General features: G+C 33.6%; 1 protein-coding gene across 1 annotated transcript in view; it reads right to left on the reverse strand.

Annotated features, from left to right (window-relative positions):
• Window positions 1-27,570, reverse strand: part of LOC126970947 (putative inorganic phosphate cotransporter) — a 41,502-nt gene extending 13,932 nt beyond the window's left edge. Inside the window, exons 1-4 of the mRNA XM_050817091.1 lie at window positions 27,404-27,570; window positions 4,359-4,543; window positions 1,677-1,916; window positions 261-470 (exon numbers count right to left, since the gene is read on the reverse strand). Of these exons, the coding sequence (XP_050673048.1) occupies window positions 261-470; window positions 1,677-1,916; window positions 4,359-4,543; window positions 27,404-27,437 (669 nt within the window). The 5' untranslated portion in view covers window positions 27,438-27,570. The remainder of the gene's footprint in view (window positions 1-260; window positions 471-1,676; window positions 1,917-4,358; window positions 4,544-27,403) is intronic.
• Window positions 27,571-27,785: the final 215 nt, after the last annotated feature.

Raw genomic sequence — 27,785 nt, forward strand, 5'->3', positions numbered from 1 at the left:
ACAAATATAATAAAAAGAATAACCATAAACCATCTAGGATAAATTTCGCATCGAGTGGTGGTAGTTTCTTAACGAAACGATGAGTGGTTTAGGCGGGATTGAGCCGCAAACTCACATACGAGTATATATAATTATATAGAAGATCTATTGAAGCATCATTTGTTACGTTTCCAAGTCCTAGTTTCGATTGCCTTTTTAAAAAGTCTGACATATATTTTAATGTGGTTTCTAATAAAATGAAACTGTAACTCAATATTTACCCAGAAAATGAACCACAGAATGCCAATACTGCCGAACAGATAAAACACTGAATGCCAATCTCCAGTTTCTTTGATGACTAAGCCCGAGAGGTAGGTCCCGGCAATGTTCCCTATTTGTGCTCCCCCGAACACCAATGATCCCATGCGTCCTCGCTCAGATATGGGAGCCCATCGAGCCAGCATTGCGTTTAGCGCGGGAAAAGTCGTGCCCTGAAACAAATAAAATAATTATTTCTTGACAATCTCTTGTGAAGGTTTTTTTTATGACAATATGTCAAATATCTCCTCTCGTGAGAGAACTCCGGTTCGAGTCGCGCATCGTTCATAAAATTTTGTTTTCAGTTTTATTTGTGTAATTCATCCCAGAAGTGAGGGTTACCAGTGAGAGGCTCCTTTGCGCAGGAAGCCGGCTATGTTTCGGTCTGAAGGGCGCCGTAGCTAGTGAAATTACTGGGCAAATGAAACTTAGCATCTTATGTTTCAAGGTGACGAGCGCAATTGTAGTGCCGCTCAAAATTTTTGGGTTTTTCAAGAATCCTGAGCAGCACTGCATTGTAATGGGTAGGGCGTATCGATGAACGTCCTGCTCGTCTCGTCCCTTACTTTCATAAAAAAACACTTAAAACATAAATTGAAAGGCAACATACAGGTAGAAACAATCAATTCAACAATTACATTGTAACGAAATTAAAAAAAACGCGCTGAGTTTCTTGCGCTCGTTCTTCTCAGGTCTGAGAGACAGGCATACTATTTCGAATGGGTGGTAGTTTTTGACATTCAATAAGTGGTTTTAAATCCTATTTTGAATAAAAATAAAAAATCAGAGATAGTTACTGAGCTGAAGTAAGTGCGGTTGGCTTGGGCTTTACCCTGAAGAAAAGTTTTATCAGTTTTACGCCCTGCACAGAGAAAAAGTAATGAGACGATGGCCTTAAGTAAAGAAGGCACACTGCACTGTTGCACATTACAATGCGTTGCCCCTGGCAAGATGCTAAGTATCGAGTAAGCCTAGTGATTTCACTAGCTATGGTGCCCTTCCAACCGAAACACAATAAAACCTGCACTTTACTGCGTCATGACAAAAGAAGGCGCCGCTGGGGTACCCTACGCTAAGAAATTACTGGGCAAATGAGACTTAACATCTTATGTCTGAAGATGACGAGCGCAATTCTAGTGCCGCTCCGAATTTTTCGGTTTTTCAAAAAACCTGAGCGGCACTGCATTGCCATAGGTATGGCGTATCAATTACCATCAGCTGAACGTGCTGCTCATCTCGTCCCTTATTTTCATAAATAAAGAAACCTCCTTGCAACAGATGTGACTTATCTCAATATGTTTTTTTATATCATATTGATACTGAGAAGCAGGTATGCGTACTCTCTAAGGTTTTTTAACTTTAAAAAACCAAAGACTCACCTCCCCAAGTCCTTCTAAAACTCGCAGAATAATTAGGCCAGTTGCACCTCCCACGCTGACAGCCCACGGAGTTAGCAGAGTGAACAGTGCGGTACTTAGAACGCCGAAACCCAGTGAATATTTGCCCCCAAATCTCTCAGCCAGCATTCCTCCGGGCAAATGTGTAACAATGTACCCATAGTAGAAAGAACTTAGAATAATGCCTTGAGTTTCTTCGCTCCAGTCGTAACCGGTTATTTCCTGTAAATTTCAATTTTATTAGGCGTTGCAACTGTTATGTTCATTATCTGTTAGAACATAAATCTATACATACTATGTTGCTCTTTCACGGCAATTTGTTTTTTCCTTAGGGAACATAATAATATGATTATTGTAATATTGCATAATAAGTTATTCTATTTTAACTAAAACTGCTAGATGGACTAAAGTAAGAATGTGTCCATTAACACTTTTATTAATGTCTCTATTAAGGGGAAGTCACTTTGTTCATGTGTCTTTTATAATATCATGACAATTTTTATACTGTTTTACAGTAATTCACTAGCACTACACTAACTCAATTGGTTTAATTCGTTTTAATCTCCTTACTATATCCAGATGCTCCTCTAGGTATCCCATGAGCTGGCAGTTGATAATCGACTCCATTATTTTGGTGAAAATGGAAGTAATGGCAATGGCGCGGTAGTTGGACTGAGCCGAGCGTACACCTTTCTTAGGGATCAGGTGCAATAAAGCCGACTTTCATAATTTTGGGACAACGCCTGATGAGTAGGAGAGCCGGAAAAGACGGGTAAGGACCGGTGCCAGCTCCGGAGCAAATGTCCGCAACTATCGAGGGAATGCCATCGTGCCCGCTCAATTTATGAATGTCCAAGCTAAAGAGCGCCTTAAGCACGGCGCCATGCCGGAATTTTCCGTCTTTCGCGTCATGGGCCAGCGAGTCGTCGTCCCACTGCAGTGGCGGAACAGGCGTGCAAGTCTCTAGCCAATTCTGCCAATGTGCTTCGATTTCGCGTCAGCAATACTTCCTTTAAGGATCCTGGAGACATGATTGTTGTGCTTTTTATGTTCGCTGGAATTGACATCCTTAGATACCACCGCATGAACCCAAGCCTGATAGCACTCCTAATGAGTTTCTCCATACCTCCATACCTTACAGTACTACATCAGCAATAGCGTCAGCAGCGGCATCTGGATCATCCAGCGAAAAACAAATCTGCCCCCACGGGTAGTAGGATGCAAAAAACATTTGTATATTTAAATAATAATTAATAATACTTTGGTAGACATGTAAGTAGTTTAGCTAATCCGATTACTTCCATATTAGTAGACAGCTAAGTGTATTCAATTATCTCGAATAAGGTTACAGTGGTGAGAGTTTGAACGCGGCCAACAGCCCGGTTTGGCACGAATAATGAAGATTGCGTCTCTTGTCTCGCGAGTTTTTACGTCGATGTTGGTCACAGCTTCGGTCATGGCCAAGCGTTGGACACTTTCAACTTCATAATATCGCGAATATTCAATGAGCGTTAATAACACCGCGAGAGTTATTTACGTCAAGCTTGCGTCCATTTATGTCTCTCAAAACGAAGTGTTGTTTATGATTTAACAACAGACTTACTATATACTACTTGCGTATAGACGAACAAAGCCTGCGGGAGAGAAGACCATCTATAACGGAGATATAGCAAGCTAGAAAAGGAATTTTTAGGGTTCCGTAGCCAAATGGCAAAAAACGGAACCCTTATAGATCCGTTCCTTATGTCTGTCGGTCTGCCCATCCGTATGTTACTGCCACTTTTTTCCGAAACTATTAGAATTAAACTGTTGAAACTTGGTAAGAAGATGTGAAGCGCATTGAGATTTTCACACAATAATAGAAGAAAAAAACAATAAATTTGAGATTTTCCCCATACTTAGAACTGAACTCTTTTTTTTCATTAAACCCATACGTGTGGATATGTCATCAAAAGTGGTATTGAGGATTCTTATATAATTTTTTCTAAACTGAATAGTTTCCGTGAGAGACACTTCCAAAGTGGTAAAATGTATAGAATAGAATGATAAAACTAAAAAAATATAATATTATGTACATTAGCGTTCTCATGATTAATAGGTGTATAATATATAAGTACATTACTGCAGCGGCCAGCAAAGATGGACGAACGTGTAAATCTAACACATTCATTCCTAGTTGTGGTCAAGGTTAATGTATTCCATTCTCAATTAATCCCAAAAAAAATAAAATTAAACGGCTCTTGCCGCCTCTTGAACTACAATTGGCGTTAAAGTAAGGTTCATCACACTTATTGTCTTCACTTGAACTAAATTTTTCATGCAGAAATACTTTTCAATTTCAATGATGATAATTTTTGAAACTGTTTTTTTTTAATAAACAGCTTTCCATTCCCCAGCCAGTTCGAAATTTATAGAACCAATAATAATTTACCTCCTTGGTTTCCCTGTTTCAGAGTAAATTGCTGTGTATTTATTTGGCCGCTAAACCACGACATATAATATGAATTTTCATACAAATTGCCGGCCGCTGCTCGCATGTATGTGGCCAGTACAGCAATTTCGATTTATCTCGCAGAAAGTTGTTAAAATAATACTCAAATTTTCACATTTGCAAACAATTATAATTTAAAAAATATGTAAAAGAAAATGTATAATTTTACTAACCACGGTATCTGTCAGGCCTTCATCCACATCACCAGGACAGGAACCCTCCTCGTAGGCAGATGATGAAGCATGCCTCCTCACCATCTGCGTTATGGCTATGTTCAGACATACCCTCATAGTGTACGCGTTGGCCACTGCCAGGAACCCCATTATTGCCATCACCCATCTTTGTGGTATCACGAAGACTGTGAACAAAAGCCATTATTTAATTCAAAAAATCCATCCCACGTTCTTTAGAAATTATGGGCAATAAACAAAAAAGCAGATTTTCTCCATTTTTTAACAATATTTTGTCGTTAATTTTGGTTATATTTGTCCATTTCAAACATGTCACCATAACCCCCAGAAAAATATCTTTAATCACAATAAAAAATAATAATACAATTGCCCCAAATTTTCTTAGAAATAACTAAATATAAGATTCTCGATTTTGACAGAGCCTGCTGAAAAAAAATGGAGTGCCTTGGCAATAGCCATCATAAGTTGGTGCTATTAATCAGGATTACAAAATGGTACAAAAATTGTTGGGTAAAACTCAGAAAATATGGGTAAAAAATATAAAAACTTGGAGTAATCCGATTTTATACGTATCCAGTTTACATAGCTAAAATGTTTTTGATTCGCACAAACTCTTTGGTGGAGGTTAATTTTATGGCATACGCTATATGTGACCTGACCAATCACGTTATTGTATGATAAATACGAAACCCCGCGCCCGGTCACGTCAGGTGGTTGACCGAACTGTTTGCACGACACAGACAATATAGGCCTATAATCTACTGAGCCATAAACACTGACCTCTACTACATACCACTGGACTGGCGGTTGTCAAAGTGCTTTTGTGCCTGTTTGATATTCGCCATTTTGGCGCTGTTGGCCATTTAGCGAGAGGCTGCGGTACTAAAACCAGTAATGACAACCGCAGCTAAACAAACATCGAAAGGATATTAAAAGGATATATAAAGGATATCGATGCAATACTTCAAGCCGGCGCACATTCTAGCGCTGTACAAAGCGCAGATCCGGCCACACATGGAGTATTGCTGTCATCTCTGGTCTGGCGCACCCCAGTATCAGCTCGATCCATTTGACCGCGTGCAACGCAGAGCAGCTCGAATTGTCGGGGACCCAGTGCTCTGTGAACGGCTGGATCACTTGGCGTTGCGTAGAGACGTCGCTTCATTGTGTGTCTTCTACCGCATTTATCACGGAGAGTGTTCCGAAGACCTGTTTAACCTGATTCCTCCCGCCGAATTCCACCTTCGCACGACACGCCACAAGTTAGGATAGCATCCCCACCATCTGGATGTGTGGCGGTCCTCCACAGTGCGGTTTACGAGGAGCTTTCTTCCACGTACTACAAAGCTGTGGAATGAACTTCCTTGTGCGGTGTTTCCGGGACGATACGACATGGGTACCTTCAAAAAAAGCGCGTACACCTTCCTTAACCGGCCGGCAACGCTCCTGTGATTCCTCTGGTGTTGCAAGAGATTGTGGGCGGCGGTGATCACTTAACAACAGGTGACCCGTACGCTCGTTTGTCCTCCTATTCCATAAAAAAAAAGGAAAACTATTTACTAAAAATGTGTACTTTATTACTTTGATTCCTGAAGTTTATATAACACGGAAAACGACCGAAATTAATTCAAAATGCAAAAATACTTCAGAGTATTGTACGCTTCTCTCGCAGCCATTTATATTATACGTCAAAACTAGTACTCTGGACGTTCGCGAGTGCCGCTTCAAATTGGCACAAAAAAATGCTTTCAAACATATGGAACAGCCTGTCCAGTGGTATTTATACAGGTCAGTGGCCTTAAAGTTGAAACAAGAACCCATCGTGTTCATCCCGAAGTAATAATGTATCCATCACAAACACAACAAATGAAGTATCTATCAAGATCCATAAATTATAGACTATTCACAGGCTTCCAATTGTTTACTTCCACGTTCCTTTTTCCTCATAAATTTAATTCAAGTCAGCTTGAATTTATTTGGACGTAACTTCCTCGTTAATGTATTTCCAATTTAGAATGGTTTTAAGTTCGTGACCGTTTTTTCAATGAGTTTGGCAGTGCATTTGAATATGAATAACATGTAGAGCATAGACTATATTAGGTTTCTACTCACAACTTAACTAAAAGCGATCTATACTTATTAATCGTTTTTCTTGACTCACTGTCAATGCAAAGCCAAAATTACTGATGATAGTCAACTGAAATTTGGGTAAGTTGGACATGACAACTTTTAGGGGAGGAAATGCGAGGGATAACTTCGGAACTCTTTGTTATCTATGGTGATAGACGTTGTGGGGTTTTATTTTTGAAGTGAATTTAAAAGTAAAAAAAATATTGCGTATTTTTATACAATCTAATTCTAGTTGCAATTATTGTTATTTTTGGAATCGGTGTCCTCTCGCCGCGGCCCCTCCTCGCCTCTCCCCTTGACCGTTGAGCGTGCGAAACAAGCGCATCGCACCACAACTATGTAGGTGTTATAGTTACAAACCTATTTTGGCTGACATCGACTCAAAAAATAACAATAATTGTAAGTAGAATTAGATTAATTACTTAGATTGAATTTTTTTACTTTTTTGTGCATATTATATCAATTTTTTGTTAAGTTTTTTTTTTTTATTTATTTTGATTTTTAGTAAATCTGAAGTATAATTTCTAATACTTTGTCTAAATATGTATCGACTCAATAAATTAAGCAATACAACAATGAACGTAAGCGAATTGCAATTTGATTACAGACAGAAAGTCTGCCTCAGATCGCACCCTTACTGAATTTCGTTATGGAGTTCCAATGATCATTATATTTGAGTACGGCAATTACTTGATAATTAGATAGTATTTATAAAATTGGGAAAATTGCTATCAAATAATATGTCAAGTAGATCATGATATCTGATATATTCTCTGATGTTTGTACTCTGAACAAAATATTCAAGGAAGATTAAACCTACATTGGACCCTGATTACTTACAAATAAACGGATTAAATCGCTTACAAGCTCTCACTTGATTTTTGGGCACAGCAAGGTTTAGTTGGGATATGAATAGATAAGAATTGTGAATCAATAAGATTATTTAGTAGGAAAGAGAAAATAAACAACGAAAGAAAGAACAACATTTTTTGTCAGCGACAGCTATAAATGGCTCAACGCTTTCTGGAAACCAGCAAGGTAATCCATTCCGCAGTTTATTATTACTATTCTTTTATTATTGACATACTTTTACACAAAGTATCCTGCCCCAAACTAGGCATAGCCTGTACTATGGGTACAATACAACGAAATATTTTAAACAATATATTTAATAAAACATATAAACTCTATGACTCGGAAACAAACATCCATATTAATCATATAAGTGATTCCGGGAATCGAACGCGGTACCTCTAGCTAGTAGTCGGGGTCACTAACCATTCGGCTATATGGGTCATCAACATACTATCGAGCAGTGTTCTACGGGACTTACGTAAGTTAAGGCGGACATGCATTCAGACCAATGAACATAAAAGTAAACACTTCACAAAAAATAATCCTAGTTACTTTTTATAAGTAAATATCAGTCACAGAACTAATATTTGTCGTTAAGTGAACTCGAGTGCGATTATCTACAATAATTGCGTAATAAGTTCTTGACTTGAGAATTTCTTACTTCCGTGGTTTAATTACAAGTCATACCGTTGCTAAATAACTTTTATAGTACTCTATCATAATTAACAAGAATGTATAATATTTTAATCCTATAGAATGTTAATAAATTCATTTTGAAATGAATTGAAAAAAATCTAAAGATTTTATCTACATACATCTTTATACTATATCTAGTCATAGTTTAGAATAAATCTATGAAGATTTTTTCTGTTACTTGTGTTTCGCTACATTAACTCAAATTCATATTAAATCATTAAAAAATATTTATTGTTACAAATAGGATTTTTTTTAAATCACTTATTTCAATAATTATTACTTATGGAACCTCAAAACCTACCATTTACTACACATTTTAAAATGTATGCCTCAGATGAACGGACGCAATAATCTCAGCGGCCTTATTTTTTGTAATTTCGTTATAATAAAATTTATTATTTAAATAGCCTGAGGGTGGTCGGTACATTTCCCAATCTGTATTGCCATTTAGTTTATAGTAACCTTTTCCACGTAAACGACTTTTAACAATAATTCTCTTGATTTTCATAACACATATTTTGTTTTTTACATTTCTTGGGATGTTTTACTTATTTTTTAGTTAAGTTGTGTTCATAGTATTATGTCCTATGGTATAATGCTTTGGAGCAGTGCAGCCGATATTAATATGGTTAAAGAACTTTATTCTCATTAAGAACAGAACATATTCACTTACATGAGAAAACAATATAAACATTAGGTATCTTATTCGTAGTACTGCGAGTCTATACAAAACAAAGTGGGTAGAAATGAAAAAACCGCGTAAACATTATGATCCAAACATGCATTAAGAGCTACTAGATACGGCATGGCACGTCGGGGTAAGAATAGTTTGATATAATTTGTTTTATATATATTTTTTTTTAATGACACTAATTACGTGTATGTATTTTATGTTAATTAAAGCATTTAAAGTAGATATGTATAGTAAATATATATGTATATTTCGGTAAGTTTTGAATTTATTTTTATAGTTGCGTATGTTATTAGTATTAAATTATAATGTTGTTATTAGTATTATAGTATTGTACACATATTAATTAATAATATATGTAGGTTTACATCTATATCTATATATATATATATATATATATATATATATATATATATATATATATATATATATATATATATATATATATATATATATATAGTGGAATATAGGATTATTATTTATTATTTTGATAATTGTTCAATATGTAATGTTTCAGGAGTTTTTTATAGGTTTGTAAAGATTGTGTATTTTTTATGTCACTGGGGAGCTTATTATATAATTGTACGCCTTCGTACATAATATTTTTCTTACCGTAATTAGTTCTTGGTGCTCGACATATTAAATTATTTGCATTTCTTAAAATAATTTTTTGAGCTTGTACTTTTTTAGTGAAACTTATTTGTGTATGTATATTTTTCGTTAAAATTTTTCTTACTAATAAACAAGTATTATAAATATATGTTTGAGTAACATTAAGTAATTTAATTTTTTTGTAAAGTTTTTCAGTTGGCGTTAAATAATTATAAGTAAATAGTACCTTTATCAATTTATTTTGGGCTCTTTGCACTATATTTATATTGGTTTTAGCTGCCGAGCTCCAGAGTTCTACCATATAATCAATGTGAGGCTTAACAAGTGTGTTATAGATAAGGTAACGCACTTTTTGTGGAAGACATCGTCTTATACTCCGTAATAGTCCAGTGAGAGAGGCAAGCTTGTTTCTGACTTTGTCAATATGTGGTTTCCAAGTAAGGTTACAATCAAGAATGAGTCCTAGATATTTTTCCTTATCACTCCTTTTTATTTCTACATTATTTATCTTAAGAGGTTGATAGTTAGGGATTTTTTTATTTTTGGGTTTAAATATAATGTAGTTTGTTTTTAAGGTATTTATAGTAAGTAAATTATATTGAAACCATTTATTGAGTAAAATCAAATCATTTTGTGCATCTAAAATACAATATTCTGATTGTTTACTATCCTTGGTGCAGCTTTCAATGTTTTTATAGAGTATTTGATAGTCAATCGCTTGATATGTAAGTGTCTTCAAGGGTTCTGGTTTATAGTTGTGAATTTCAAAATAAATTTGTTTATGGTCTGACATACTAGATTCTATTATTGCTAAGTGGAATTTATTATGTTTTAAATTTGAGCAAACGTGATCTAAAATAGTTTTAGTTTTATCAGTTTCACGGGTACAATAGTCTTGGTGAATTTTATTTATTATTTCAAAGCCACTTTCTTTTACTGTAAGTTTGTAATTCTGAACAGTTTTGTCGGTGCTTAGTAGGTCATAATTAAAATCTCCAAGTATTAAAGCCCTTTTCCTTTTTTCCAGCTGCGTTGAGTAAAAGTCTAAGAAATCTGTGTGGTTAGTACGTCCGGGTTTATATATTGCACCTACATCTAAGCAAAATTTGCTTATATGACTTGACTTGACCACCTTTCTGCTGCAGAAGAGGGCTATTTATAACCTAGGTCCTAAATTCTTTAAGAGAAATATTAAAAGAAATAAATATTTTGACTGTTGCTTCTCAATATATTTTTGATAATGTTCTATATGTTCATAAGCACATTGAGGAATTTCCTAGAAACAGTGACAATCATAATGTTAACACGAGGAACAAACATTAACTTGTTATTCTTACTACTCGGTTAAGTCGAGTTCGTAATTCTTTTATTGTGTGATGTATATGCTTTTACAATATGATTCTAGAAAATGTACAAAACAAATGTCTTAAGAAATTTAAAAGAATTGTTAAAAAACGTTTGTGTGGGAAAGGTTATTATAACAAAAACGATTTTCTAAATGATACCACAGGAATGGGAATGAAGCGAACACCCTCAGGCTCTTTAATTATAAATGTTTATTGTACGATATTACATTGTAATCCATATATTTATACAAAAAAAGGCCACTGAGTTTCTTATTACCCGATTTCGAATCCTATTTTGAAAATATTTGAATTTGAATTGTTAAAGCTTATACATTAGGCGATGTATAAGCTTTAACAAAAGATTTAATTAAGTCTAAAGAAATAAAAATGAATGGGACTTTCGTTGTCGTAGAAATATTGTATAGAGATTTTAAATTTATTTTTTAAAAGTCCATAGCACCTTAATATTCAGTGTGTTTTAAGTTAATCAGTTTTCTTGCTTAAATCCTGCCATATCTATTCAAACACATATTTGTTTCATTTTATTGTGAAATGAAATGAAATTGCTTTATTCATTTAGGTACAATTTGTATACTTTTGAAAGTCAATTTTGATGTCATCGGAACAATAGACTACCAGGAGGCCTTGTTTTGAGAGGAACCGGCAACAAACTAACCAAGTTTTATCCTCTCTTTACAGTTTTCGTAGTATCCATACATTTTTAGTGTCTTTATATTCCTGAACTATATAATACGCTTTCTTCAATAAAATTTCCTTAAAAAGAAGCTTAAATTTATATAACGGTAGTTTAGTAACATGATGTGGGAGTTAATTACATATTTGAATGTACAAGGCAGTTATAAATTTGTATGAATACATTTCTCCATGAATGAGTTACCAGTTTTATGAATTCTGAAAGTTAGAACAGCACGTCTATTTCCACCTATTGTCATAATCACAATTCTTAAATTTAAATATTATTATTGACAATTTTCTAAACATCTAAAAAAACTGCCGTGAATCGTTGTTCTATATTTTGTTGTGTTTGGATTTGGGTCATTAAAAATACAAATCTTCTGGAGCCGGTATTTAGCAGAACTTCAAATTCTCATTTACTCTCGTCTACAGTCAACTTAAAGATGGACATTTTGTAATTTCTCTACCTTTCAAGAAAGCCTAATTGGTGCTGATCACTTGTCTCCGTAATAAATGCATCAAATTCTAAAGATAATTGAGACATTTCTAATTATATTTAAAACATGAATTACCGGAAAAAAAAATTTCGAATAATACATGCATTAAAATGACAAACAACAAATAACACCATTTTCCGCTATTTAGAAATACGACAATCGTGTTAACTGTGAAATGCGTCATCTTACAAGAACAATGCTTTCAGATCGTGTTGTATATACATAATTATATAGAGATTCCACAACAATTTAACGGTACATCACGATAAATTAGTTTTGCATTATATTAACTGATTAACATTTTGTTATACAATGTGATGTTAGATGTTCTGTTTTTCATGACAAATGATATAAACATGACACACGAGGAGATATTACTGATAGAGATATGATATATTGTTATAATATCACTGAATAGGTAGAAGTTACGGCCGTTTTCAATAACCTATCTACCCTTAGTTTAACTCACGTCACCGTTAATAACAAGATCTTATCTATCCATAGTTATGTCCAATACAGTTATTGACAATACATTATTGTTTAAAGACAAATATTGGCGGAATTTACACTAAAGAAAACTCAAAATCATTTGTATAATTATGGATTTCCGCAAAGTAACGCCTACTTCAAAAAACTTTCAATGCAGTTATAGTCAATAGGTTATTGAAATGTAAGTAAGTGTAAAAGGATAGATTTGTCTACGTCTAGTAAGTTAAACTAAGGATAGATAGGTTATTTCAAAAGGCCTTTAGAGCGCTTTCGCACTACGTCCGATCAGAGTCCGATCCGTACCCGTGAAAACACAGATCTAGAAAACTCGGACAGAATTTGGATATTGCTTACGCACTAGTCCGATCTTTGATTCGATTCCAAGCAATTCAGGGGCTATTTTGGCATACGGCATTTTAAGCGGAGCCACAGCAGGGCATTCACGTCGTTGATCAAGAGACCTTTCAATCGGCGTTTACTTTTGGCAATGCTGTTGTACGTACACAGGCGCATAATAGTAAAGAATTCTGGGTGTACCCTCTCTTACCCCGGAAAACGTGGATTTGACAAATACATTACTAGAGGACAGCCAATATTACTGCAAGCTACAGATACGGATAATATTGGGACGCGTGAATTGCAATTTACATACAAACTTCTATCCCTGGTAAGCTATACGTCCTCCCATTGACAGACAGCGTGTACGGATAAGATAAGTTACTGTCGATGAGTTTATTGGGATAGAAAAGTCAACGATAGTTAGGATTTTTTATCTCAAGTAGGCCACAACCGGAGACAGACTAAATATTGGGAACTGCCGTTAGTGGACTGACGTTTAAAAGGAGCTTTTTACAATCACCACACAGTGTTACGTCAATACGACAGGAAAATTTATAATTACTACCGAATGAGTGTGTCCATTTTGTGTTTCGATTTTATTTTACATTAAATAAAATATAATATTTTGCGACAAGACACAAAACTTAGACAATGTATACCGCCAGAAGAAATGCTTGCAGTCACATCAAGGTACAAGTAAAACTCAGTTCTTAATCAGACAATATTTATTATTGTTAATTAAGTACTTATGAAGATAGATTAACACTACACATCCCTGTAATTCAGATTCGGATCGGGCGCAGTGCGCGAGCCTTCATAAGTAATACCTACTATGGCTACTTCGGCCCGTCAATATCCTTTTCCGGAACGCAGATTAATGGTTGACGGAAAGAAATCGGATGACGGATCTAGTTCGTAAACAATCATTGAAATAGTTCTACGACTACTGCGGCCCGTATTTGCACGGGTACGGATCGGACTCTCATCGGACGTAGTGCGAAAGTACCTTGAGGCTTAAAATTTCATAGCTCAGACTTTACTTACGTGAAACTTAGCCGAGTGTGATGAAACGCGAACTTGATTTTTGCATTGGACTGTCTTAGCCTAAGATCAGCATCAGCTGTCAAATGACTATAAAAACGAAATCAAAGATAATGCCAAGCTTACACTGAGCTTAAGTTTTACGTAAGAAAAGTCTGAGAAAACTCTAAGAATAACTATATCTATAAATAACAACCCGATATTTCGTCACCAATTATAATTTGTCAATATTTGCGTTAGCTAGTTGTACATTCCTAAATGTCCCGACGATCAGGATTATTCAAGCTCTGCTAATGATCTGGAACTTTCTAATACATTATGATGCGATCCTGAATTGTACGCCTACCTTACCCTTTTAATAATACTTCCACACATAAGCTTTCCATCCAATATATGTTAGATTAAAGACGTATGTGTTCCATTAAGGACAAAAAACAGTATGAGCAGTCCTACTTGTGTTCATAATGATCAAGCAACTGGCAAAACCTTAAAATATGGTAAAAACTACACAACAAGGCTGAGAGTTTCTTATTCTCACAAAATAAGATTTATTTTTATCAGATAACATTGTAACTGTGATTGTGTTTACTCAATAAATTAAGTTGTAATAATTTGGAATGAAGAACGTGAAAAAAAACGTGTGCGTCCCGGGACGCCCGATAAAATTGCTAACTTAAACTAATCTAAGTTGAACTATTTAATATTGAATATTGTTTTACTTGAGAAAAGCTTAGGTTAGGTTAAATTCTATGTATATTATGAGAATGTAAGGAAAGTTTATTTATTGATAAAAATTTCATTGATTAGAATCCTATAAATGTGACAATTGGTTATAGGAGCCTGCCTACCGCTGTCGTATGCGAGAACGAAAGGGAAGCCCGTCAGACTGGCGCCGTAACGCGTTACGTTACGAAGCGAATCACTCCCATAAGAAGTGATTACTTCAACAACTGGACAGTAATAATAATTTGCAAAACTACATTATATATATTATTAAAAAGATGCCCTTTTTGTTTTTATAACTGCCAAAACGCGTTAGCACTTTAAATACAATAAAAATCACAGTTTGGGCACAAAAAACGGATGGGAGTTTCTCCAAATAAGATTTACATTTTTCACTGGAACATTGTTATTTGGTAATGTCTTGTCAAGAAATTATTATATAATAAATTTGTAATAATTTGGAGTCAAGAACGCCAAAATAATGAGTCAGATACTTACTAATAAGGCATTAAGATTCATTTGCATTACTACATAATATTGTATAAACAATTGAGGAAAGTTTTAAGAGTAGCTTGTTTATGGAAGTGTCTTTTCGGATAAGTACTAAATATTATATCGGTGACGTTCGCTTTGTAAAGCCTAGCGTCGACTACAGCAGAAACGCGTCGAATCGAAGCGAGTTGCAAATGCAAATGAATAAATATTCCTAGTGTGTCCATCTCTGAAAAACCGAATCGAATTGTACCTTCATCGCAACCTTTCATCAAATTAGGCTGCTTATGCGTCATGGACAGCATAGATGAAGAGATGTTTTTATTGCAAATACTTTTTGATGAAGAAGAGAGAGAAGAGGAAAATAGAAAAAGGAAACGGCGTGCTCCTAAATACTGGATACACGACATTTTTTTATGAAAATTAGGGACGAGACGAGCAGTACGTTCAGCTGTTGGTATTTAATATGACCTGCCCATTACAATGCAGTGCCGCTCAAGATTATTGAAATTCCCAAAAGTTCTGAGCGGCACTACAACTGCGATTGTCACTTTGAGACATAAGATGTTAAGTCTCATTTGCCCAGTAATTTCACTAGCTACGGTGCCCTTCAGACCGAAACACAGTATTGTTTAAACATAACCGCTTCACGGCAGAAATTGGCGCCGTTGTGGTACAAATAATTTAGCTGGCATCCTGTGCAAAGGATATAATATATATAGGATAGAGAGGAAGGAAGGTTGGTAATGAATATTGTATGCTGGTGATACCGCGAGACTAAGGTATAATTGATAATAATATTTTAATAGGTAGAAATCTGGGTATGAAATCAATTAAAGTAAGAATATAAATTATACCTTTTAAATAAAACACTTTTAAAGGATTAAAACGCGTGTAATTGTAACAGTTTTACATTAGATGTTTGCGTAAAAGTTACATTTTTATTTTAGTTAACCCGACGTTTCAAGACCTTTCCAGATCTCGTTTTCAGGGGGACTTCAGATGATATGAGTCAAAGATAGTATTTGTCATAGTTGTCATTATGAAGCGCCATTTATTTCCTCGGAGGTGGTATTTGCTGTACACAGATGGTTTTTGGCAAAATTTACTGACAGTGTCCTCTTCTTTTATGATATGTGTAGTGATGGGTTTTAATTTAGAGATTATTGGATCCCAGGTGTTAGATAATTTTAGACCAACTTCTTTATTGAAATTTGGGTGTTTTTCATCAATAACTTTTACGCAAACATCTAATGTAAAACCGTTACAATTATTATTATTAGTGTTTAATTTAAATGTTTAACACTCGCGTTAATCGTAGAAAATACTAAATTATACCTATATACACGGTGTAACGAGACACGTACAATCAATCAACAATGTAATAGAAATATGTTCTAATGAAATCTAATGGACAACAAAACACCTTTCGTTAAGAAAGTGTTTGTACTAACAACACTGAATGGATTAGCAATTACTATGTCAATAGAAACAAGGCATCAGGTTAACAAGATGATAATTTTACATTTCCATCTCAAGCACGTGTCGATTATATTACGCTTTTGCTTGCATCAATAAAGTTTCAATTAGAAAGATAGTAGATTTACTATTTTGAGCACCTAATAAGTTAGGTAATAGTGAGATATGAAAAGCAATTTGTAAAATTTTTCTGTCTGCTTTCCTTTTTAGTAACACATATCTTTCCAAAGTTTGATCCGTATCAAAACAGAGGTCTTTCTCTTCTAGGATTAGAAATGAATTCGTTAGTCAAAGACCGCAACACGCTATTTGCTTGGACTTCTAGTAAGTCATCTTGTTAATCCTGAAGTTTGACTATCAAACCTGGAAGCGATAAACAAGAAAGATTAGCAATAAGTTTATAATTCTCCAGTAATGAATAACCAAACACAGCCCTATAATATATGTAGTTATTAAGATCTTTATCAGCTGTTATATTTTTTTAAGCAAAACAATAGCTTATTTACTTGCCATACAACTTAAAATGGACTTGATATATCCGCTTTTGTACTACGACCGAATATTAATTGAATTATAGACCCGTTAAAATTCCCGTTGAGACTTCAAATTCAAGGATTGTTCTTCTTTTGGAGTGAGTTTTTTATTAAGGGCATTCATTTGACGACCCATATAGCCGAATGGTTAGTGACCCTGACTACTAAGCTAGACGTTCCGGGTTCGAATCACGGTATGTCATAGTATATATAGTCATTTATATGATGAATATGGATGTTTGTTTCCGAGTCATGGATGTTTAAATGTATGTTTAAGTATATTGTATTAAATATATCGTTGTCTTGTACCCATAGTACAGGCTATGCCTAGTTTGGGGCAAGATAATATTTTGTTTAAAAGTGTGTCAATATTAAAAAAAAATTGAAAAAATATTAAAGCGATACAATGTGTATTTAACCAAATAGCTTTTTCCTTTCTGTATTCTGCTTTATTGCAATCTGTTTTTTGCTTGATAGTTTTGAATTTTGTCATCAGTTTTTTGCTAACATGCCTAGCTCAGTAAACTAGGTCTATATACCCCAATACCTCAAAAAAATAGGGCGGTCAAATTTTATTTCGACTGAATATAGTATTTTTTAATTCAAAAATAATATAGTTGATAGGGATTTAATTACAAATGTATTTTTAAATCATTTCTATAATATTTTCACTGCTTTGCTTTTATTGATAGTTTTTTTAAGGAACCCTTTATAATTATTATTTCAATCTAATGTATATGTAATAAGTGTTAACTCTGCTTTTATCAGACCATTACTCTTTGATAAAATATAGTAGTTTCGCTTATTATATTATATTTTTAAAATAATAGTAGGTAGACACCTGAAATAGTTGGATACTATAATATTACTAGCTGACCCAGCAATTGTTGAATTGCTATATAACGTAATTAAAAAAAGTTTAATAATTAAAATTTTTGAAGTTTAAAAAAAAATGCAACTGATTCTCAGACCTACCAAATATATCGTACTACCTAAAGCGTTTTGTGGATGGAACAGAATAATATAAAAATCGCGATACAAAAATACTTGTAGCTCGTAGAAGGGCGAAAAGGGGTATTTTAAAATGCTGAAACGTAATAAAAAAAATTGTCAAAAAAATAAAAAAAAGTGATTTAGAGGTGGGTCTTATCTTGTAGGGGTATGAAAAATAGATGTTGGCCGATTCTCAGACATACCCGATATGCACACAAAATTTCATACACATCGTTTCGGAGGAGTAACAAACACCGAGACACGAGAGTTTTATATATTAGATAAGTAAGATTATATTAGTAAGCTTGGCAACCCTATAATAAATAGATGCAACTGCGCAAAAGTGTCACGAGAAGTTTAGTTATGTGTTATATAAGATTGTTTCTATGTGTGATATTATTATAAAGCATTTATACGGAAATCTAATTAACCGACTTCAAAAAAGGAGGGGGTTACCTCAAAACTTTCGACTGGGTGAACCGATTTTGGTAATTCTTATTTTAATCGAAAGACAGCAGTGCGGTGGCTAGGAATACTACTTATCTTACTTATATCTTCAAACGAGAAATTCTTTTATATATTTATATAATCTGAATCTCGGAAACGGCTTCAAGGATTTTCATAAAATTTATAATACAGGGGATTTCGGGGGCGATATCGATCTAGCTAGGTTTTAATTTAAAAAATTTAGTTCTATCCGTGTTTTAATGAGAAACAGCTACAATAACATTACAATACAAAGGTTAATTTCGCCACTATATACAAGACTGTAATAGCTCAGACGAGACATTTGGTGATCCGGAAAGCAGAAGACCACGGTTCGAATTCAGATGTCCGATTCCTTTTTTTTTGTTTAAGTTTTGTACACTCCTAAAAATCCGGCTTGGTCGTCCGGATATTTAGTATCAAATTTCAAATTCACACTTATTTTCTTAGTGTTTTACTAGAACTTCGCAAATTTGTTGATAACTATGTTTTCTCTACAACCAAATTTTAGAGGAATAATACGTTAATTAACTATATATTAAATATTTAAATACATTAAAACATAATCAATATGGAAGCTTGGTCGCAAATGCAATTACTCACCGCGACGACACACAGTCTCGCGAGATCAACTTTTTGCATCAGGGAAAGACTTGGCATTCCAACTGGCCGCTACTTTAAATGGCATTAGAATTGAGAAACTTGTAGGACGTTGCTTTTTGTCTGGCTCGCGGAGATTTCTATAACGTGCATTCCGGAATCGTACGAGCAGATATGAACAGCGGTATGGCTTGGGCAGACAGATTGGCGATCGTAATATCGACGATGGTGGTCGCGAAGCAATTTCGTGCCATAATAACTGTTCTTTCCGAGAATACTGCGTCGTTAAATTTTTGTCGACGCATCGTGGTTTTTGCCTTTAGCTAAGTATACGTTGAATATTTGATCAGGTGGAGAATGAATAGTGGCATCGTTGGAGTTTAATTTCTTATTTGATCAGTTGCGTTTCGTTTTAACAAAAGTGCATTTTTGTTTTTAATTTTTCCCGAGTCATAGGTTTCGATTCGTGTGGTTGGTTGGTGCTGGTGCAAGCCTTATATTAATTAAACTCATCGCAAGAAAAACCTGTACTTACGTTGCTATGGATATTGGTTTCATTTTTATATTACATGCATGGCATGGAGTATTAGATATGAACATAACCTTAGCGCGTGATACGCAATGAGTTTTATTTGATTATGAAAGTAACACTTACCTCATGCCTATGATAAATACTTAATCTTCTATATATATATAATGTAAATGGTCTTTGTTTGAGGCTCTTTCACGCCTAAACCACTGATCATATCGACATGAAACTACCACCATTCGATGCGAAATTTATCCTAGATAGTATATGGCAAATTTTTATTGTGTTTGTAAAAAGATGAATAAAATTTAATTTATTTCCTTTTAAAATTCGCTCTGCCAAGCGGGCGGGAACGGCTAGTATTATATAAAGAAAAAAAAATTATTTAATTATAAAATCAACATATTATATTATATCCATTACTCGTCATAATAATATATCAATTTTATTTGATAATTATTTGTCTGCTAGAGCGTATATATATATCTTGCCGAAAAACGAAAGACTCTGTTGATCTGATCTCCTTGCTTTGCTGAAAATTACCAATTAAAATAGGTGTAGTCGTTTTACAGTCCACAGGAAATGTACACACAGACAGATCAACTTATTTAAATAAGTTTAGATAGTTTTTTTTTATTTTTTGGAAAAGGAGGACAGACAAGCGTATGTGTCACTTGGTGTTAAGTGATCACCGCCGCCCATTCTCCTGCAACACCAGAGGAATCACAGAAGTGTTGCCGGCGTTTATGGAAGGTGTACACGCTTTTTTTGTCGATCGTCCAGGAAACACCGCGCAAGGAAGCTCATTCCACATCTTTGTAGTATGTGGAAGAAAGCTCCTTGAAAACCGCACTGTAGAGGAACGCCACACATCCACATGGTGGGGTATGATATAGATTAACGTTGGTCCTTGTAAGGTGATAGTTAAGCACATGATTTTCATAGCCTAATTAATAAAACGCTTTATAATGGAAGAGGAGGACTAACCAGATCACTTACTGCTCATCTGATGGTAAGCGATCATCTCAACTCATACTCTCTTGTAACATTAGAGGAATCAAAAGACCGCTCCCAACCTCATGTAGCATCAAAACGTGCATAAAAATCCAAAAACCGATAACACATTGGTACGTGGTGGGCGAGGTGGGCGAGGTGAGCGAAAAATTAAAATCATGTCCCGCCTTATCGACGATAAATTAAAATTAAAACAAAAATCTTATTTTGCAAATTGAAAACGGAATAATTCTATCAAATTAATTAATGTATTGTCATCGGTTCTCGATAAATCTACGAAGTTTGAACGAAATCTGGCCGTTTGAAGTGGGTCAAAATTGCGCCCAAATGAGTCGGTTACAAAATAAATATACATACAGATAAAGCTAATAAAAACGTGTAGAAAATACAATTTTTGCAATTAAATTGTGAAAATCCAATTTATTCTATGCCCTCAAATCAATGGATTTTTATTTCTTTCCATAAAATTGCTGGCTATTGGATGTTGTTTAACATTTATATGATGAATATGGATGTTTGTTTCCGAGTCATGGATGTTTATATGTATTTATGTATATTTAAGTAAGTATATCGTATTATATTTAAGTAAGTTATACAGGCTATGCCTAATTTTGGGCAAGATAACTTGTGTAAAACTGTGTCAATATTTTCTTATTATACCTACAAACGATCAATTCTTGTACATATATAATCTGAATCTCGGAAACGGCTCCAACGATTTTAATGAAATTTAGTATACAGGTTTCAACTTAAAAAATATAGTTTTATCCGTGTTTTAATGAGAAACAGCTACTAGCTACATTAGAATACAAAGGTCAATTTCGCCACTATATACAAGACTATAACTGCCCATTGGGTGATCCGGAAAGCAGAAGACCCCTGTTCAAATCCAGATGTCCTATATTTTTTTGTTCAAGTTTTGTACTATCTTAAAAATCCAAGCAAGGCTCGGTCGTCCGGATATTTATTACTAATATGGTGACCAAGTCAAAAAAGCACCAAATCAGTAAGTCCATATATGATGGTATGTCGACTTGTCCATCGCATAAAATTATCATAATTACTATCCAGACTCTACCGAGTAGGATGCCAGACCCATTGGTTCGAGGCGTCCACCGAACCGTCCGATGGTCCGACTATGTGTTAAGGCTATTAGTGTAAGCGTTATATTAAAACTTTGGCCTTGCAAATAAACAAGAAAAACCTTTTAAATAATTTGTTTTGCTCAATGTTAAAATCCAATTTCGCGGCTAATTTTACAATCTGTAATTGACTTAAAATTTTGCTACATTTAAAAATAGACTCATATACTCGTATTACCACAATGACTGTTTCAAATTTAGTGTGTTGGTTTTTAAAGTTGAGTTTTTATTTATTCGTGCTCATTTTGAAATCCCGATGCTATAAAGCATCAGTACGCTAGGAACACACTTGACTCTCATTGATATATCTACTAATGAGTAATGACTTTAATATAATGATCGATCGATGTATATGTAAATCTTGATATAAAAGAGTGGCAATGAGTTTCTTGCTACTTCTTCTCATTAGCTCAACCCTTTACGAAATAGCGGTAGATTCAATAAGAAATATTTTTTTTTATGACATTCATAAGTGTCATTTCCGTGACCTACATGAATAAAGTGATTTTGATTTGATTTAATATAAGTATAAATGATATTTTTCAATTAGAACTACATTATTAATAAAGGAAAAGAATATTAAAAGTATTTTACATAATACTAGATTTTACCTACGACTTCGTTCCCGTTGAATAGTTACTTTGCGCATTTTTTTTCTTTTAGGATACTTATCAAATAATACACATATAAATTACTCTTTCCACTGCTGGCAACGCTCTTCTGTGATACAGCGGATATCCCTTGTCATTGTGGACAGTCTCTTTAATAGTATTTCCATGTGAACTTTAATCTCCTATTTTATCTCCATGTAGGTCAAAGTTTCAAAAATGCTCGACCAAATATTTATAAATTATTTCTTATCAAGTGCCTAAATACACAGTTTAATGGTTTTGTCTTTGATAATTACGAATTTCCATACTAACTGTCATGCCCTATTTCAACACCTCCATTTATTTTTTTGCAATAAAAGGTAGCCTATGCCCTTTTCCAAGCTCTAGTCTATCTCTGTGATAAATTTCATCAAAATCGGTTCGGTGGTTTAGGCGTGAAAGCGGAACAAACAAACTTACCTTCACATTTATAATATTTGTAGGCATATAAACAATAATATAAGTAATATTAATATACTCAATGTTCATTCCATGTTAATATTTTAAATTTGGCACTTACATGAACTGTAGTAGAATATTTTGTAGAATTGAAATTTTTAATATAGAATTTTATTTGCAATTTTTTTTACATTTTGAATTAGTAACTGAGCTAAGATAATAACGGGATTTAATCTTAAAATTGGATAATTAATGAGTTTTATTCAAACATTGGAAATATTAATAATATTTGTTCTAGCGTTTTTAAAATCTACATCTGTCCGATAAAAAAGGGGGATGAAAGTTCTAGAGTTTGTAGCTTATAAAAATGTTTTAACCACAGCAGTTTCTTCTATGTGTATTATTTGCAAAGTGAGTATATAAAAAAAATAAACAATGCTGCCCAAAGTAACTATTGCACACGGATGAAGTCGCAGGTAGAATCTAGTAGTCATATAATATGAACCCGAAAATTTAATCTGAACTGTTTGAACTTTTTCGTAGTAGTCGGATTTGCAAAGTATGTCAGAGAAATAACGTATGAAGGGAAACGTTTCTTATGAAAGCTGCCCGATCATAAATGATTATTTTGTACGATATATATCATGCACATGGCAGTATTGAAACACCAAATGATAATATGGTAACACTGTTAAAAACGGTTAAGTCGCGGTAAACAATAATCACTAAACGGCCGTTTTCAATATCGTATCTTTTCTAAGTTTAACTCACGGCCATTCCCAATATTCAGTCTATCTGTTACTTGAGATAAAAATCGTAACTATCGTTGACTTTTTTGTCCCAATAAACTTATCGACGGTAACTCACCTTATCCGTACATGCTGTCTGCCAATGGGAGGACGTATAGCTTACCAGCGATAGAAGTTTGTATGGAAATTGCAATTCCGCGCGAAATGAATCCCAATAAGAATGACTTATCGAGTATATTGGGACAGCTTCAGATTATTGACAGCTAATTACTGACAGTAGAAGGTAGTAATTTATCTCTATCTGTAGATAGTATATTGGGAACGGCCGTTACGGAAACATTGCTGTCACCGTTTAATGACAAGATCTTATCTATCCATAGTTATGCTCAATAAGTCCAACGCTATCTGTCAATAGGTTATTGAAATGTAAGTAAGCGTAAAAGGATAGATTTGTCTACCTCTAGTAAGTTAAACTAAGGGTAGATAGGTTATTGAAAACGGCCGTAAATGTTGTCACAGATCGAGATACACTGCGGTGTTAAATATAATTAAATTAATTACGTGTAAGTTTCTTTTTGCTTGTTTAATTATTTCACTGTTGTTTTTTTTTCTTTGTTTTTGTTTTTGAATAGTTTTATGTTACCTTATAGTCAGTTATTATTTAATTTTAATATTATCTTTAAGGCGACGTCACCAAATGGCCCAACGGAAGACCAGCGCTGGTTTTCGAACCAGCAAACATGCTGAGTTGGGACCACTTTGTGATGTATAGAAAATAAATTATATATATAAAAGAGAATGTATGTTTGTATGTTCCCTAATAACTCCTAAACTATTCGACCGATCTCAATGAAATCTTTTGTAATAGATTCGTTGAAGCTCAAGGAAGGTTTACATATATATTATTTATATGGAAAAACAACGTTTGCCAGGTCAACTAGTATTCCATAATTCTGTTTACGATATTTTTTTTAAGTTTGATTTTTTTAAGTTTCTGTTATACTATAACAGTTATACTATAATTTAACATCACAAATAAAAATTTTCTTTTTTTCGTTCTAAATATATTACCAAAAATATTTTCCTACAAATGATCGATAATTTTTCTCTTATCACAAAACTAGCGCAAATCGATGCATCAGGAATGCATTTGAAATACCTCCAGCATATTGCTACATAGTGTCAGGTGGATTACTGACGAATGCAAGGCTGTGACATACATACCTACATATACGGCATATGTGTGATACATACATACTCGTACATTAAAATTCATTATGTGTATGCTTATCAGCTGCATAATAAAATTGGTAACTTATTTTTTCAGAGATGCAATAAATTCGGAGCGATAGGCTTTTGTTTTCTTTTGTATATCAGATCCTAATATAAGGACCTATATAGCTCTGGCTTGTGATCTTGCCCATTGAGCTAAAGGTCCCGGGTTCGAATCCCGGAAGCATGAATGATGATATAAGTATATCGTATTAAATATATCCTTGCATCTATAATACAATCAATGCCTATTTTGGCGCAAGATTATTTTATGAGAGTGTGTCAGTATTAAATGATATCGTTTTAAAAAAAATTAAATGAAAATTTTAACAACCAAATCGAAATTCTTATAATTTATTTTAGCACTGTAAGTGAAAACGGAAATGGCAAAAAATACCTAATACATATTTACAAATAATTCAATAAATAAATTGTAAACATGTTTTTAATACTTAAGTATTTATAAAAATATTATTTCAGTGTCTTATAAATTTGAGTTAAAAATAAAAAAAAAAGCTATAAGGAATAAGTCATGAGGGCTCCATAACATTTTATATAGCTTAGAACCTTTTTGAAAATAATACAAAAATCTATTGCAGACAGCCATATTTTCATTAAATTTTGTTTTCACGGTTGATAATAGACAACATAATATAAAAAAATATTTACATAGAAAAATTTATCGACGATGCGGGATTCAAAACCACACAGCTCGGGGTACGCCCCATCGCTTTAACCATTTACTTAACAAACAAACGTCACTATCACTCTCCATAAATCTTGGTATGATTGTTTAACTCTTAAGTAGTGGAAATTGAATGAAGGTATATATTTAATACAACGAAATAATCATAAAAAATATGTGTTTTCAGATAAAATATCGCTTGAAAAAATAACTGTGTTTCTCTATAGTTAATGTGAAAATTGTATTACATAGTTAAAAGTATTCAACTTAAAAAATAGAAAATACATTGTCAAATATCGTAAAAATTTTTGTAGCGGAAACACTAAATGATAGTTGTTAATTAAGGCTTTACCAAAACAAATATTCAGGGTTAGTAACAGTTAAGCTCTTAACATCTTATATATAAAATTCTCGTGTCACAATGTTCGTTCCCGTACTTCTCCGAAACGGCTTGACCGATGCTCATGAAATTTAGTGAGCATATTGAGTAGGTCTGAGAATCGGCCAACATCTATATTTCATACCCCTAAATGTTAAGGGTGGTCCACACGAAATTTTTATTTTTTATTTTATTGACATTTTTTTTTAAATTTGTTTGATTATGAGTCAGCATTAAAAAATACATACAACTTCAAATTTTCACCCATCTACGATCAACAGTTACTTTTGTATCGCGATTTTAATATCGGCAATACAACGTTTGCTGGGTCAGCTAGTAAAACAAAATTATTGACAGCATTTCATATAAAGTTATATATCGAGAAAAATGCATATCTTTATCTGTTTTTATATAATATTACTAAAAATATATTAATCTTATTTAAATAAAGTGTTTTCTAAAGGAATTTACATGCACTTTGTGAAATTATTTTTTATTTCTGAATACTTTACTTATTTTAAATTTCGCTAAGATTGCACAGGCGACTTACATATCAATTAATTTATAATTAATAATTAAAATGGCTCGTGAACGAATATTCCAATTAACCGCTTAAATCTTTAGAACATCTGCCGGAATTCGAACCTTGAAAGCTTGAGGTCAGGCTCTAACCGCTAGACTAAGAGTTCGTCGATGAAATGTGCAAAGAGCCTAAATTATTTTTTTATTTAAACGTAATATAATACTTTTTAATTCCACACCAAGGTATATAGTAGTGTTAAGTAAGTGGTTAAAGCGCTGGGGCGTATCCTGAGCTGCATGGGTTCTAATCATTTGAATGAAAATTTGTGTGTGTTGTCTTTTATCAATTGTGTATAAGTACAAAATTAAAATAAAGTGCCAATTATGCGCAACAATATTGTAATATTTTTGTAAATAGATTCTTACCTAAGTATTTATAATTTTATGCAGCATTTTAGCTAGCTTATTCCTTGCAGCTTATTGTTCGAAATTACTCAAATTTTAAAACTACAGTCAGGTATATAAGACACTGAAATTGGATTTTTATAATTATATATAAAAAACCGGTAGACGAAGAGTTTGTACTTGAAATGTGTTATGAGCCTTAAAATTGTTTCTTATTAAAATACTAGCTGACCCGCTAGACTTTGTTCTGTACATAATAAATAAAATATTGTTTTTTATGAATTTGTCAATAATATTTCATATAACAACAAGAATTATTTCTTTAAACATACTTCCTGTTGTTATAACGAAATTGTTTCACAGCACAACTGTCAAACCGTGCGTCAATAAATGCCCTCACAGAAAATATGTCCATACAAAACAAATAATGGAAATAAAAATAATTATGGGTTCCAAATCAATCAAAAAATATAAATAAATAAAATCCGTACATTAGTTTAGGACTTCACTGGAAACAAATAACATTTATTATATTAAACGGTTTATATATATTAAGATATATTATTAATTAAAAAAAACTTACGTTTAGATAATATTAACTGCCAGCCGGTCAACATACTGAATGTTATTCACAACAGTTCTAACAACACTTAAGTCCGACCATCCACTATGAGAGTAATTTTCACAGATTGAACGAGCGATCGGTTTACTCCACCGTCGCTGCCGATCGCGTCCTTAGCTCGACTCGTACACCACGTAATTAGACGCGATCGCTTGTATCTCGCCGCTATATACCGTTTCTGTTGACTGTTCAACTTGATCACAACAGTGTTATCGGGATAACCAGCCTAGCGAAACTCTCTAAGTAAAAAGCGATTCACTCGATTGTATGAAACGTGCAGTCATTGATTGATTAACAGATGACTATTCGCTTTCAAACATAGCCGGAATATACTTCGTCGCCA

Source organism: Leptidea sinapis, chromosome 22, assembly GCF_905404315.1.
Source record: "Leptidea sinapis chromosome 22, ilLepSina1.1, whole genome shotgun sequence".
Lineage (NCBI taxonomy): Eukaryota > Metazoa > Arthropoda > Insecta > Lepidoptera > Pieridae > Leptidea > Leptidea sinapis.